The following is a 14,128-nucleotide window of genomic DNA, read 5'->3' on the forward strand; positions in this document are numbered from 1 at the left end:
ATATTAAGAATAAGTTTAAAATATTATAAAAAAATAAATATACATTAACTATGTTATAAATGATTGAATTTCTTTTAGTAAACAACATTATTTTAAATCTTCATTTTCTTGTAATTAAATGTATCATACTACACATGTATAAAGGAAAATCAATAGATACAATATACATATAATAATCCAGTAATGTAAACTAGAGAAATAAAATTATTAATACTAGAGGCGTCGAGGCACTTCGTGCCTCTAATAATTATATACAGACACAATATTAGAAGGTTGTTTGTATTTATTCAAAGAAAATATAAGTTTTCTTTTTATTTTTTTTATATTTGAAAGGTATAATGATCCATTAAAAGTAGAAACCAAAAGTGATTACACATTTTTATATCCCCTTTATAATAGGTATTGATAAAGGTCACACGATAGAATAGATGAGTTTTGTCGGTAAAAGGAAAAGTTATAGATTGAAAAAGAAATGTATGACTTTGACACAAATGGCGTGAGGTATTTATAATTTCATATTCAATTTTCAAAAAAAAAAATGCTAACTATATGAACAATAAGTATTACTCCTGACAAAATATCAGATGCTCGATTCTCTCGAAGCATGACCCTCAAGATTTTCCAATTACTTATAAATTAGTTATGGTAACTTTCAACGAAGAAACGTGCTTATGAAAGATACTTCTGGATAATGAACCAATAGAGACAATAAAGATTGTTGATATAAACATATATGCACGCACCTCCAACCTTTTCATCTTTATTATTATGCACAAGATTTACACAGGAACTTCCTCTAGTTAGAAATGAATGTTACAACTCGTGCTTTCTCCTTCCTCTGTCCAATCAATATTCACAACCTATGTGCATCATGGGAGTTATTCTAATGAATGAATTAATCACAAAAAGTCATAAAAAGAATGGTATCTTTAATTTCTTTATTCCCTCTTGCATTGTTATAATGATATAACAAGCAGCAACAGCCATGGTCTTGATTAAAAATGTCTGGCTAGATGAGATCAGCTGTTACTTTCTTAATCCCTGGTCACATGCAACGCAATGCAAGTTCTGGTTTCTCAAGGTGTGTGCATCCAGCCTCCTTTACCTGAAATTATTAGGTAGTTCTATGCTACCAGATTTTCATGGTCCCAACCGAACCGTATTCAATAAGTGTTGTAATTTATAGAAAAGAATTAATAACACTTAATAATTTCTCCATGGCTTGTTGGCATATTCAGTAGATTGGTCACTGCTTGAGACGGAAGGGTTAAGGCCATATTCACTGGTTGCACCATACTCACTGCTAACCATGCTGCTATCTGCTGCTGGTTTCTTCCTGTACTTCATCATGTTAGCACCGTATAAGTCCCCATCATACTCGCCGCTTGTGCTGCTCCGGACTGCATTTGGCCCAGCTTTCACCCCATCTAGATTAAGGACATCTACTGTCACATCACCCTCCAGTACTCGTACAATCTATTCATTCATTGTATTCAAATTTATCACCATACAAATTACTCATGATTCAAATTAAACAACACAATTTAAAATTAATTCAGCACGGTTTGGGACATAACTTATATGCAGTTTTGAGGTATTTTTAGTGCTAGAGTGCTACCTGACTCATTCTTGGGCGACTCTTTGCTGAGTGCCTAATGCAAGCAGCAGCACAAGACACCATAGAAGCCATTTGGAACTTGTTATATTTACCCTCTAAACGTGGATCCACTAGTCCTTCAAAACTTCCATTTTCCATTGCCTTTGTACAAAGTGGTCTAGCCTGTTCATGTGCATATAGAACAAGTAAACATTAATTAGTTATTTGAGGGGGAAACATTCATAAACTGAAAGAATTAATGTTTGAAACGTGAATTTTCTTTTTCTAAATTTGTGGGGGAATTGGTATACTTACCCAGTCAACCAAAGTATCTTCATCTTCCCCGGTGTGATCCACCGGCCGACGACCTGTTATGAGCTCCAAAAGCATAATACCGAAGGAGAAGACGTCAGATTTGTCAGTTAGCTTACCACTTGATGCATACTCAGGAGCCATATACCTGAATTAATTCAAATAAACAAACTCATTACACCAAATTCACATTCATTGCTTCAAAATTGTAATAAACATTCATATATAGGTTTGTTTACAGTTTAATTTCTTACCCGAATGTTCCCATTACACGAGTAGAAACATGAGTGTTGGTGTCCTGACTAAACTTTGCCAACCCAAAATCTGCCACCTGAACGAATACAATATTGTTAATTAAGTATCCAGAAGAATCAGGGGACAATTTTAGATTTTGAAATTCGACCGATATACGTACTTTGGCATCGAAGTTGTTTTCAAGTAGAATGTTTGCACCCTTTATGTCTCGGTGAATGATACGAGGGTGACCTAGTTAATGTTCGAGATCACAAGTTATTAACGTTGATTTCATCGCTAATCAACTAACGAAAAAAAATTTTCGTACTGATTATTTATGAGAAGATAAGCCTGTTTATATGACTTACAATCCTCGTGTAAATAAGCAAGTCCTTTGGCGGATCCAATCGCAATTTTGAGCCTGGTACCCCAATCCATGACAGGTCGACCCTTTCCTGAAAAGACAAATAGTAACTGATTAAGTTTCTAGTAACTAAGAAGAGGACTAAATAATTTAATTTGTATATATACAGTGAGTTTAAATAAATTTCTTCAAAATCACTTGTAGTAAAAGAAATTAAGAAAGGAAAATGAGATAAAGTGTAGAAACCATGAAGGTGGTATTCAAGGGTCTTGTTAGGCACAAACTCATAGACGAGAAGCTTTTTGGCTTCAGACAAGCAATAGCCGACAAGTGAGACGAGGTGGCGATGGTGGACACGGCTGATAATGTCAACCTCAGCTTGGAACTCTCTGTCTCCTTGGCCTCCGGTGGATTTGAGGCTCTTGACAGCAATTTCCTTGCCATTGGGGAGAAAGCCTTTGTGGACATATCCGAAGCCACCCTGGCCGAGGAGGTTGCGTTGGGAGAAGCCAGCGGTGGCAGCAGAGAGCTCGTCGTAAGTGAAGGAGCTTTGGTTGAATCCAAGTGCCAGTGTGGGGTGTGGGGGTGGCAGCACAGGACCTGAGTAACTGGAGTTGCTCACGTCACTACTGATTCGTGCTGCTCCCCAACCTGCTCCTGGTGGCGGAGGAATGTTAAGAACGTGCTCACCCTTATTCACCCCCCCATACTGGTTTGGACCTCCTCCTGCTGCAGGACGTTTATAATACCCATCATCTGCATGTAAGTGTAGTGCTATCAATATCATATGATATGATGTAACATTTTAGGTGTACAAAAATCATTTTTTATATTTTGAATCGTTAATAAAAGTGTATATATATGGCATTGCATTGCATACTCACCGGCGGGTTGATTGGCGTAGTAAACGGAAGTCTGAGGTCTCTTCTTCCTTCTTGAACACGAAAAGATGATGATGAAAAGGAGGAGGAGCAAAATCCCAACTCCAGCTACAACTCCTATTATAAATGGTAAGTTCGATGAATGGCCTCCACCTCCACTCTCTCCGGATGCATGCGTGTGTGACTTGGGTGGAGACAACCGGTGGTGTGGAGGCGGAGGAGAAGAAAACTCACGGTTGTGTGGGGGCGGCGGGGGGTGGTGGCTTCCTGACTCCTTCTCCGGAGGCGGTGGAGGAGACTTCTTGTCACCGCTGGGCGGCGGAGGCGACGATGGAGGAGGGGGTGGGGGTGGAGGAGGGGAATGCGAAGAAGATGAATTGGGTGGAGGTGGTGTTGGGGAATCCTTATCGGAATCTGAAGCCATTTGGATGTCTTCTTTTCCTTCTCCAACAAATGAAAGTTAAGGACCCGGAGAAGCCTGACCCGCTCCCTCGAATAATTCTGATACGTGACAAACCTGCAACAAACAAATACATGCATGATTGTGAAGGTATATGGCAATGGCAATGGCAATGGCATGGCGTGTTGGAAGGGAGAGAAGAGCATGTTACCTGAGAGCAAAGGACAGGAGGATTCTCAAAAGAAAATGATGAACAATGCATGCTAATAGGGAACCGAGAATTCGTGTCACCTCCTACAATGCAGCGCAATACTTCCACTGCTTATTCCTATTTTTAACTACTCATGCTCTTATCTACTTATAGACTTACAATTAAACCAAAAACTTTACAACCTTTTCATAAATAATCGCGCGTTGTCCATGTTCTGGATTCTGTTTCTCGCAACCAATTCAAAATGACAAGTTGCAAAACTCACAATGGCTCAACGTCGTACTTGTCTGGCATGATGCACGTACGTGCTGGCTGAAGTTCATCCTTGAACTAATATTTTTTGTCAAACTAGTAGGAAAAAAAGATAAATATAAAAATTATATAAATAATAAGTAGTTATTACAGCTGCGTGTATGATTAGCTAAAAAATGATTAAAAAGGTAAAATGAGAAGAAAATAGGTTATTACTGCTACAAAATAAAATAAATAATTTAAATAAAAATGTATACTAATTCATTTTTGTATTCTGTTTATTTTAGGTTGAGCCATGTGTACCCCATACTTTATTTTTAAATATTAATTATTAATAATAAAAGTATGATTTAGTTATTTTTATTTTTCTAATTTTATAAATTTCTTTTTAATTTCTATAATTAAAATATTTTTATCTTATTCTTTATATATATATATATATATCATTTTTTTTCTTTAGTTTTTATAGTCGTATAAATTTTTTCTTTAAGTCCTAATAATTTTTTAAACTTTCTCTTTTAATCACTATAATTATATTTTTTTAGTTTATATAAAAATAGACGAAAGAAAAAAAATGGCAACTATAAAGACCGAATCATAAAGTTTATAAAATAATAAGAGCTAAAAAATAATTAAACCTAAAAAAAAATATTCAGAGTGCTTCGTCTTTGGGACCAATTTGAAACGCAACACCTCTCTGTTTTGGAACTGCTTGTCCGTACAATGCCTTCGGTTGAAAATTATCGTCCTCAGATTTTCGTTTCATTCATTAGTTTTCTCCCAAAAATCGGTATGCTCCTCCTGAATTCTTATTAAAAGTTTAATAGTTTTTCCATCCTTAATAAAACGAGATATCATGACACAATTGAGCACCAAAGTTCCATACTCCATACCTAACAAAGAAACAATATAATAGAATAAAAATTAAATATAAGTACCACTTACAAAATATAAAATAATCTAAGCTTGAGACTAACGCTCACCGTCAACCATAGGTTTTCCAAATGGGGTGCCAAAAGAGGGTTTCTAAAATTCCAACCACTGTAGGAATCTGTCCATTTCAATGTCATTATCAGTGAATCGTATGGCATGGTTTACAAAGACTCTCATCTTACTATGTTTCAAACCATCAAAAATATCGGGTAAAATTAACAAAAGGAGATTGGTGTGTTTCCTCACTTTAGAGGGTAGTCGACCAAAATCCGTACTATAAAGTGAAATCAGATGTAAAGGCGACAAGGAGCTCAGCTGTTGAATACCCCATATAGTTAAAGACTTGTTAAATAATTAGCAGCGAAAACTACACACAAAAAGATGGAAATGGAAGGGGGAAACAGTAGCCATCCAATAGAAAGTTATCTCGAGCATCGCCAGACAGCTATATTCTTTATAAATTCATTCCAACGTCAGTATACACCTTGCAAGAATGTAGCAGTGAATAGCATTGAAGTACAGGATTGTAGGCGCAAATATTGCGTAACTATCCGCTTGCTCAAGCTAAACACCTCAAAATTTAAGAAATCGAATAGCTCTACAACTCCGAAGTCTAATATATGTATATTTCATTTCCCCATCTGCAGCTCCTCCTTGTATTGGGATAAACATGACCTCACAATGCATGATTCAGGTAACTGAATGCCCCTTGTTGTCAACTCGAGACTGAATCAAATATAACCATAGGTTAATAAAACAAGAACTAACATAGATGTTAGGATTAGGGTTGGTCATTGGTTTGGTTTGATTTTTAAGCAAAAAGTCATCCGATTTGATCATAAAAATAAATTCTGATTGTAAAAATAAAAATAATTATTTATTTATCTAATGACCTCTTACTGACATACTAAAATGACTTCAAGTAACAGAGTATACAAAAATCAACATGCATACTCACGTTGTCAAGGGGATGGCAGGCTATCATTAAGTAAGAATCCGTGAACCTTATATAAATATATACATACTCTTTACTTTATCCCAACAGAAGAAAGGCTTTCCTGGCTGGATGGCTGAGCTGAATTTCCCACAGTTGCTGCAGATGCTAAATGGTTTGGAATAGCAGCTATAGTGCCCACAGGCCCTGAAATTGGTGGCCTTTGGGGATTCATGATGATTTGAGGTTTTGGGACTGAATTTGCCAAATTCATAGCACTTCTATTGATTGGTAAGTTCGGCGGTACACCTTTAGATGAGGAAGCAGGTAAACCAAGCCGGGATGCAATTATCAAAGCCCGCTCATGGTAAAGCTTCTGCCTTGACTGGACCAAATACTCTCTTACCCTCATCACAACATTCTCCATATCATGGAAAAAAGCCAACTTGGTCTCCAATTTATGCAACTGCAAGTTGAAGGAATTTACCAACAAAGACAAAGGAATAGAATATACAACTACAATACACAGCTTTTCCGGGCCATTCAGTTACCTGCTTTTCTATCAACAAAGAAGCAAGTTGTCTAATTTGATCTTCTTCCTGTTCAGCTAGAATTTTTGCCTTTACAACTGCCGCAGCAAGTGTAGAAACTGCAGCCTTTTTTAATTTCTCAAAACTGTTATCATGTTTTTCCTTCTTACCATCATCTTTCACTTTTGTGCCATTTTCAGTGCGATCTCCACCTGCTACTGGATTAGGATTTCATTCATTGCTCCATTATGTCCTTTAATACACTTTTCAAGAATAATTGCATTTCTTGTGTGTGTGTGCCCGTGTGTGGTAGAGAGAGAGAAGGGGGGGAGGGGGGGAATACCTGAGCTATAACCATTTTCAGCCCCAGAATTTGATTTAACTCGATGTGGAAGTTCATTCTTATCCAAAGGCATAGAAGAAGACATCATATCTACATCCTTTTCTGCCACAGTGTGTTGGGATGAAATTGATGTAACTTGTGACTGAGATCCGTTCTTCTCCAGTGGCAAGGAATTAGAAATCAAATCAACATCCTTTTCTGAAATTGTTGGATCAAGAGACTCGACAACTGGATTGGTACATAGCAGTTTTTTAGACTTGCTCTTATCTGAGGGCATAAAATCAGACACAGCGTCAACATCTTTTGGTGTCTCTACAGGCTGTAGATGCGTTTCAGATAGATTGGATTTAATTGACTGTTGAAGTTTATTTTCTGCAGGAGGAGCATTAGACACGTGTCCATCCTTTAGTTCTTCCATTGGCTGGCAACTCTCTGTGAGTGAAGTTCCCTCTCTTAAATTGGAACTGGGTGAAACTTTATCCTTGAGTGTAGAACCATTTGAATCATGCCCATTACTTGATGCTAAATCACTGGGAAACTTTAAATTGCCAGGATCCTTACAATTATTATGTGCAACCTCCTCATGATCAATCATTGCTTGCTCCTTTAAAACAATTGATTTATCCAATACACCATCATCTTGAGAACCCAACTGTCGGTTAACTTCTAAAGCATTATCTTTATGTTTCTTGTCATTGTGATCATTTGATAAAGCATTATCATCTAACATTAATTTTTCCGGTTTTCTGTCATCCTCGTTTCCCTCTCTCATAGAATCCCTATGATCCATGCAGACACAACATCAAAAGTTCATCAACAATTGTACAAATTATGTAATTGTCAAAAATGCAAAATCTTAACATAATATCATTCCATACCTCTCAGATATAGTTGGTTCCTTATCATCGAGTGGATTTTCCAGAAGAAAGCAATGCCTTGCAGAAAGCACAGTGCCAGGAGAATTAACAGACATGGACTTTAAGGAGCTATGAGCTGAAGCTACAGCCATATCAGAACCCACCAAGCGTGCAAGGAAAACTGTCTGTAGAAAGAAATGTGATGCTAATCCACTAGAGTGATTGCATATGGCGGAAAAAATGGGAGACTACACAAAATGACACAAGAATTGAAAGGAGGGCAAATTTTACATGATTAAGTAATGAACAAGATAATTTAAAAGCATAATAAAAACTAGCAATACTGAAAAGTTTGTCATCTATGAGCAACCTGCATAATGAAGCACACAAATAGGAGGGTCAGCTGTTCAGGGAGGGAATAGCACGATGCTGTTACAGCAAAACTTGATAAATAGTTTAAGATTTCTGAAGAAACATTGCCATCGTTAATATGGTTGATGACAAGCATGCCCCCATTTAATCATAATCAATAGTGAAATTTTCTCTAGAACGTGACCTTCAAAACCAGAAAACCATCATCAAGTACAAGAGTGTCTCAAATGTCAGTTTAGAATAAATTCATTTCAAACAAGGAAGCTGGAACACATTATGTAATAAAATACATATAAGAGAAATTTTTAAAAATTCAAGATGCAACACGGCTATATGACTGGATCCATAAATTTTAAGTTGTGGAAGCAATATTTATTTACACAAATTAGTATTTGTTATACATTATACATGATAAAAAATTACTTGTATATAATTAAAATTTTAAAAACATTTTTTATTTTTAAATGATATTATAATCAAAATTCATAATAAATAAATATATTTAAATATATAAACTAAAATTTGAATTTATAATTAATAATTTAAGATTTGATATAAAATTATTTTTAATTATTGATAATTTCTTAAATAAAACTATTAAAATTAAATTAAAAAATAGAGATAAAATATAGCATACTGAAAGGCTAGACAATTAAAAAATTCATTTATACACATAAAGATAAAAATAATATAACTTGACATAATTGAGAGAATTTTTTTTATTTAGTTGCAAAAATAATGTGTAAAATTCACATTAAAAAAGAGAGAGAGAGAGAGAGAGAACTATAATATTAAGAATATCTATTTTTTTTTTTTGGTAAAGATAGGAAAGATTACAAAGATGGTCGCAATGAGGATTGAACCTAAGTCCTCATGTTTCTAACTACCCCAATCCCTTCCCACCCAACCACTAGGCTAACCCAAGAATATCTATTTGAGAGAATGAAAATAATGGAACTAAAATAAATTAGCAGGAGCAATATTTATAATTAAATTAATTATGGCATTTTAAATTATAAGAATAATTGTAATTATAAGTATGTATTGATAAGAAGTCAGTGGGGGCAGTTGCCCCCAGTCTCTTGTGAGTAGTTTCGGCTACGATACATTAACACAATAGAAATGCGCAATACGACACACAAACAACCCATAAATGCACAATATTTGTAGAGACATTCACATTACTAATTGCTCATGAATGCATAAACATATCAATAATTAAAGCACTACTTAAGGTCATATCTTTGGGTGATGTTGTACTAAACACACCCCTTAAACTAAAATGTAAAAAGCCCAAAGAGGCCACAATTAAGGTGGCTATCCAACACCCCCCCCCCCTCTCATGTCTACGGTTGTAGACTTGGAGCGTGGCAATTAATGCGGGGGTGACTAATTAAGACAGCATTCCAACATAAACATGTCACAAAGAATACAATTTGAAATCTTCCTGCCCAAGTCAGAATGTCACAAAATACATTATCAGTCCTATCCTAATATCAACATTGTTGTTTGGGAGATAGAATCTGACAATGACAAGCCCTAACTCATCATTTGAAAGCGAGATGACCTTTTTTAAGAATATACACTATCAGGTTCCTTTTAACAATTAATAAGTTCATTAATTACAGAACTGTGTCTTAACCTGTATCCATGGAGTATTGGAGACATATCAAACAATTCTTTTTAAAAAAATAATGGATACTTTTTTGTATACATATTAGGATGCATTGGAAGGGTATCAGTATTGGATATAAGTTAAACACCAATACTTTTGCATTTTTGAAGTATTTGAGCTTCATAGATTTCAAACCATCCATTTTTCTTAAAAAAATAAAACTCAAAAATAAACTTTAGACACTTGTTGTCATGCTCCAAGAGTGTTTAAAAATAAAAAAAAGATATAGAAGTACTGATGGTAGAGAACCCACGTAGACTTACCAGTGCCATGACAGGATTACCCACTTCAGAAAATGATGATGGTCCTTTGGGGCCAGGAGAATAACCGATAGATGTAAATGCTTCCTCAAGAGCATTTAGAGCAGAGTCACTGCCTGCTTCCTGACCAAATTTTAATTTAGCATCATCTTCTGATTTAGAAGTTTGTTCACAAGTTTTCACATCATTAACATTGCCTGGCTTTGGAGTAGTCTCATGATTAACTTTCATTTTATTCACATTATCGGCATTAGCAGAGTCATTTTGTAGAGTTGGCACTTGGTCTTCAATGCTATCACTAATCTTATTCTCATAAAATTGTAAAGCATCTTTGTGGACAGATGAATCATTGTTAGAAGTAGCTGGATCTATATTTTCTTTGAAACTTGCATCAACATCATCACCACAATCAACAAAGGCATCCTCAATTGGCATTTGAACAAAGTGTAATATGCATTGAGCTTTTGATTTTGTTGCAACGTGTTCTGCAATTTCATTCCAGTTTTCTTTATAAAGTTCTAGGGCTTCAAGGAGCAAGAGGGTCTCCTGATCAGTCCACTTTCCACCACTAATCCCTGGAACTTCTGCTGGCTCCATGAGTATAAAATCCAAAGAGGACATGCTAGAGCCAAATTTTCTATTACTGAAGCAATTGGTACATAGATCAAAGTCTGCCTGTCAGACACATCATACAACTGAGTAGAAAATTAAATAATTACAACCCTAGCCTTCCAACAAAACATGACCAATGGCCAATATTTTAACAAATGGTTAAATATATGACCAGTTTGTTGCCAACTAAATGACACACAGACAGCAAAATCAATCAACACAAACAAACAGCCACTGAACCAACAAAATCAATCAACAGATTCAATGACCAGACAAATACCCTCTCTTGATTAATGCATTATTTTTGAAAGTCAAGTGGTATTTGGAAAGGCCAGTGGATTTTCTGAGTTATCAAAATTGATGGAGTCTTTAAAAAACTAACTTCTGCATATGCTACAAACTAGTAAGATTTAATTCAATACAGAAAATATTATTGTAAACTGATTCAGTTTCTTGTTCATCTATTATGGAGAAATTATAAAAGTACAGAAGTTACTGAATAAAAATCCTGAAAGCAAAATATAATAATAATTCAATCCCTTGATGATGAAGGACCTACAACTACACCAACAGATGTAAATAATCTACAACTTTTACAAGATTATCAGGATTGGGAAACAAATTTTGAGTTGTAGACTTTAAATCAAAACTTAAAAATAAACACTTGACTATTAAGCCAGCTTAGATGTCTTCAACATACTACAAGACTATGCAATTCAACAAACCATCCAAATTATAGGCAAGAACCTGTTTCTGGCAATGGTATCGTTTGCGAGAACAGTCACCAGAACAAGAGTTGCAGTGGTACTCAACTGCTGGTCCCTCCTGTTTCACTAACTCTCCAACAACTGTGGTGTCTGGTAACAAGCCAGAGGTCATTGCGGGAGTCATTAGGCCAGTGTTCTGAACAATAGGTGGGAATGGCTGACTTTCAAAGTGATACAATTTATCCAGCAAGGAATTCTTTTCTGCTACTCCATCATCATTAGTGCTGGCCGCAGCAGAACCCATAGAAGGGAATGGGTGGAAATTAATTAAACCCCAGTAATCCAGAAACTCCATTACCTCTTGCCTGGCATCCAAGTCTCCAGCATTAAGCTCTGACAAGTCTTTCAATTCAATCAATACATTCGGATTTGCATGAAACCTCTTCATAATATAATTCCTTATCTCCATGTATTTATCAGGAGTCCGATTTACAGTTTTGCCATTAAAGAAAGAAGGCAATGAATGCTTCTCAACTGGATGGATATTAGTCCATGAAAACCAACCTGAAATTAATTGCAGATACAAAATGGTTAATTTAAGAATAATTTTATTGACCTTGAGATTAAAATTCATATCTTCTTACTACAATTAAATATTGTATAGTTGGTAAACCAACAACTTCAAATTTTTAATCATCTTTCAAGATTTAAGAGAGATCCAACTCGACACTTAAGTTGCAAACATTTTCATATTGGCATTCTTAACATGTTGGACAATGGAAGCACTGTACTTGCAACAAATTACAACTAAAACCCAAAAGCAAATACAATTGGTACGCCTACTATTCCCTACTTTATTGAAGGATGATGATTACTGTGGTGTCCTCTTTTTAATGCTAAGAATGTTCTGGTAAAACAAATAAAAATACAAATACTATGTCTGTAATCACAAAGTTCTTTCAGGTATTTTTATTAAGGCTGGAAAAACAATATGAAAAAAAGAAATTCATCACGAAACCTAAAATCTACAGCAAGGTGTTACATTATCAACAATTGTACCGCAAATTTTAGAATTAAGAACGACAACACAGAATTCTCTACATCAACCTTTTTCTTTAGCAAATACTACTCTAAATTACTAGAGGGAGCATAATTTAAAAAACTGCATCATTCACCAGTTCAGACAAGTTCAGCGGAAACACACCTTTGCAGAATACCAAATGAACAAATAGCACACAAAAATAAGAAAATAAAACAATTAACTCGTGTATATTTGCACATGTACCAATAAATTAGGGTTCCGGAATAGGCACATAATCTCACCGCAATGAGTGGGAACCACGTGAGCATTGGAATCACGAGATCTAACAGCTTCAAATTGAGCTTCAGCCGCAGCCACAAGAGCCTCCCACTCGCTCTGCTTCTTGAGTTGCTCGGTCAGTGCCGCGGAATCCAGCGCGCGGTCGGATTGTTTCGCAGCGGCGGGGGCAGAAGCGGGAGCGCCACCGGACGCGGTGGCGGCAGGGATTTGACGAGCCCTAGTCAAGGGACCGTTGTGGAAAGGAGGAGTGTGCGGAGGCAAAGCCTTGTCACGAGAAATGCGTTTGGAAGGTGTGGACGAAGAATTCGAGGCGCTGAGAGCGTTGGCTTTCCGCTTCTGAGTTGCGGCGCGGCGCCTCGAGGAAGCCGGTTCCGGTGCCGGCGAATCGGCGGCGTTGGACGGCGGGAAAACGCGCTTCTCCTCCATGGCTCAGTGCAAACGCGCTTCGTTTCCGCGGAAACACGTCACCTTAATTCATCGCCAATTGCAACGACTTGCAGAGACGCCATATCTAATATCTTAGTCGCGCTTTTCGTGCTTCATCGCTCTGGGTAGTGTAGTGGTTAACGGAAAGGAAAATAATACTAACAGTGTTTTGTGCAAAGTGTGGCACTGGTGTATCGTATTAAGCTGCACCCTTCTTCCTCATTGGTTGACTCAGTCTGGCTATTTATGTCCTTGCACACAGGAGATAATTATTACTCTGCATCAATTTCTTTCAAAAGTATATTTTTTTTATGAGTAAGAACTGCCTCAACAAAGAAGTTAGTTGATGTGCACAATAGAATACTGAAAGAAAACATCATGATTGTCACTATATTTTGCAAATCAACATGTTTTAAGAAGTGATCATTACTATAATGAACTAATTTTATAACTATGATAAATCGTATCATACAAAATAATATAGTAATCTTATTTCAAAACTTTGTCATTAGTATGAAAGTGAATAAATAATTCAACATTGATGCTAGTTTAATTTTTACATGGGCTAGATAAATCAATAATCCAACTCTCCATATGATCGCAAAACTCACTCTTCATGTATTACCAAATAAGTTATCATTAATGTTGATTGTTTACTAAATATGTAAGTGTTTTTATGTGACTTGACAACTATCAAAAGTAATTTAAGAGACATAAATAACAATCATACATGTCTTTTTTAACTAAATTGTTTATACTTTAATCTTAATTTTGAATATAAAATATACTAGATTAATATATATATATATATATATATATATATATATATATATATATTTATTGAGGAGGGATCCGTTTATTCTAAGAATAAGTTTACCTACTCTTATTTCGTTCAATAACTCATGTT

General features: G+C 35.8%; 2 protein-coding genes across 6 annotated transcripts; both read right to left on the reverse strand.

Moving 5' to 3' along the window:
* Window positions 1–732: 732 nt before the first annotated feature.
* On the reverse strand, window positions 733–4,347 carry LOC109814553 (proline-rich receptor-like protein kinase PERK5). The gene is made up of 9 exons (XM_020379011.3): window positions 4,000–4,347; window positions 3,392–3,905; window positions 2,754–3,263; window positions 2,512–2,598; window positions 2,325–2,395; window positions 2,164–2,240; window positions 1,913–2,057; window positions 1,619–1,780; window positions 733–1,476 (listed from the first exon to the last, which is right to left on the reverse strand). Exons 2-9 carry the CDS (start codon window positions 3,810–3,812, stop codon window positions 1,204–1,206), a joined length of 1,746 nt encoding a protein of 581 aa, XP_020234600.1. The 5' UTR covers window positions 3,813–3,905; window positions 4,000–4,347; the 3' UTR covers window positions 733–1,203.
* A 1,252-nt stretch (window positions 4,348–5,599) lies between these two features.
* LOC109806560 (SWI/SNF complex subunit SWI3D) lies at window positions 5,600–13,398 on the reverse strand. Of its 5 annotated transcripts, none has more exons than XM_020369023.3 (8): window positions 12,798–13,398; window positions 11,515–12,038; window positions 10,159–10,830; window positions 7,870–8,096; window positions 6,992–7,770; window positions 6,670–6,863; window positions 6,143–6,584; window positions 5,600–5,910 (listed from the first exon to the last, which is right to left on the reverse strand). In XM_020369023.3, exons 1-7 carry the CDS (start codon window positions 13,219–13,221, stop codon window positions 6,213–6,215), a joined length of 3,192 nt encoding a protein of 1,063 aa, XP_020224612.1. In that variant the 5' UTR covers window positions 13,222–13,398; the 3' UTR covers window positions 5,600–5,910; window positions 6,143–6,212. The 5 variants fall into 5 exon arrangements, with proteins under 5 accessions (XP_020224612.1, XP_020224605.1, XP_020224620.1 ...); XM_020369016.3 differs by having other exon boundaries at window positions 6,210–6,584; window positions 6,670–6,866; XM_020369031.3 differs by having other exon boundaries at window positions 6,670–6,866; window positions 7,870–8,033; window positions 12,798–13,396.
* Between the last annotated feature and the right edge of the window lie 730 nt (window positions 13,399–14,128).

Source organism: Cajanus cajan, chromosome 4 (assembly GCF_000230855.2).
Source record: "Cajanus cajan strain Asha chromosome 4, NIPB_CcT2T_4, whole genome shotgun sequence".
NCBI lineage: Eukaryota > Viridiplantae > Streptophyta > Magnoliopsida > Fabales > Fabaceae > Cajanus > Cajanus cajan.

Excerpts from the sequence above, each read along its gene's own strand:
- LOC109814553 (XM_020379011.3), bottom strand. The coding sequence starts at position 3,812 with ATGGCTTCAGATTCCGATAAGGATTCCCCAACACCACCTCCACCCAAT. Across the intron at positions 3,264-3,391 it reads CTACGCCAATCAACCCGCCG|ATGATGGGTATTATAAACGT; the intron begins GTGAGTATGCAA and ends ACTTACATGCAG. Across the intron at positions 1,781-1,912 it reads AAGATACTTTGGTTGACTGG|GCTAGACCACTTTGTACAAA; the intron begins GTAAGTATACCA and ends GCACATGAACAG.
- LOC109806560 (XM_020369016.3), bottom strand. The coding sequence starts at position 13,221 with ATGGAGGAGAAGCGCGTTTTCCCGCCGTCCAACGCCGCCGATTCGCCG. Across the intron at positions 12,039-12,797 it reads CGTGGTTCCCACTCATTGCG|GTTGGTTTTCATGGACTAAT; the intron begins GTGAGATTATGT and ends AATTAATTTCAG. Across the intron at positions 8,097-10,158 it reads GTAATCCTGTCATGGCACTG|TCTCCCATTTTTTCCGCCAT; the intron begins GTAAGTCTACGT and ends CATTTTGTGTAG.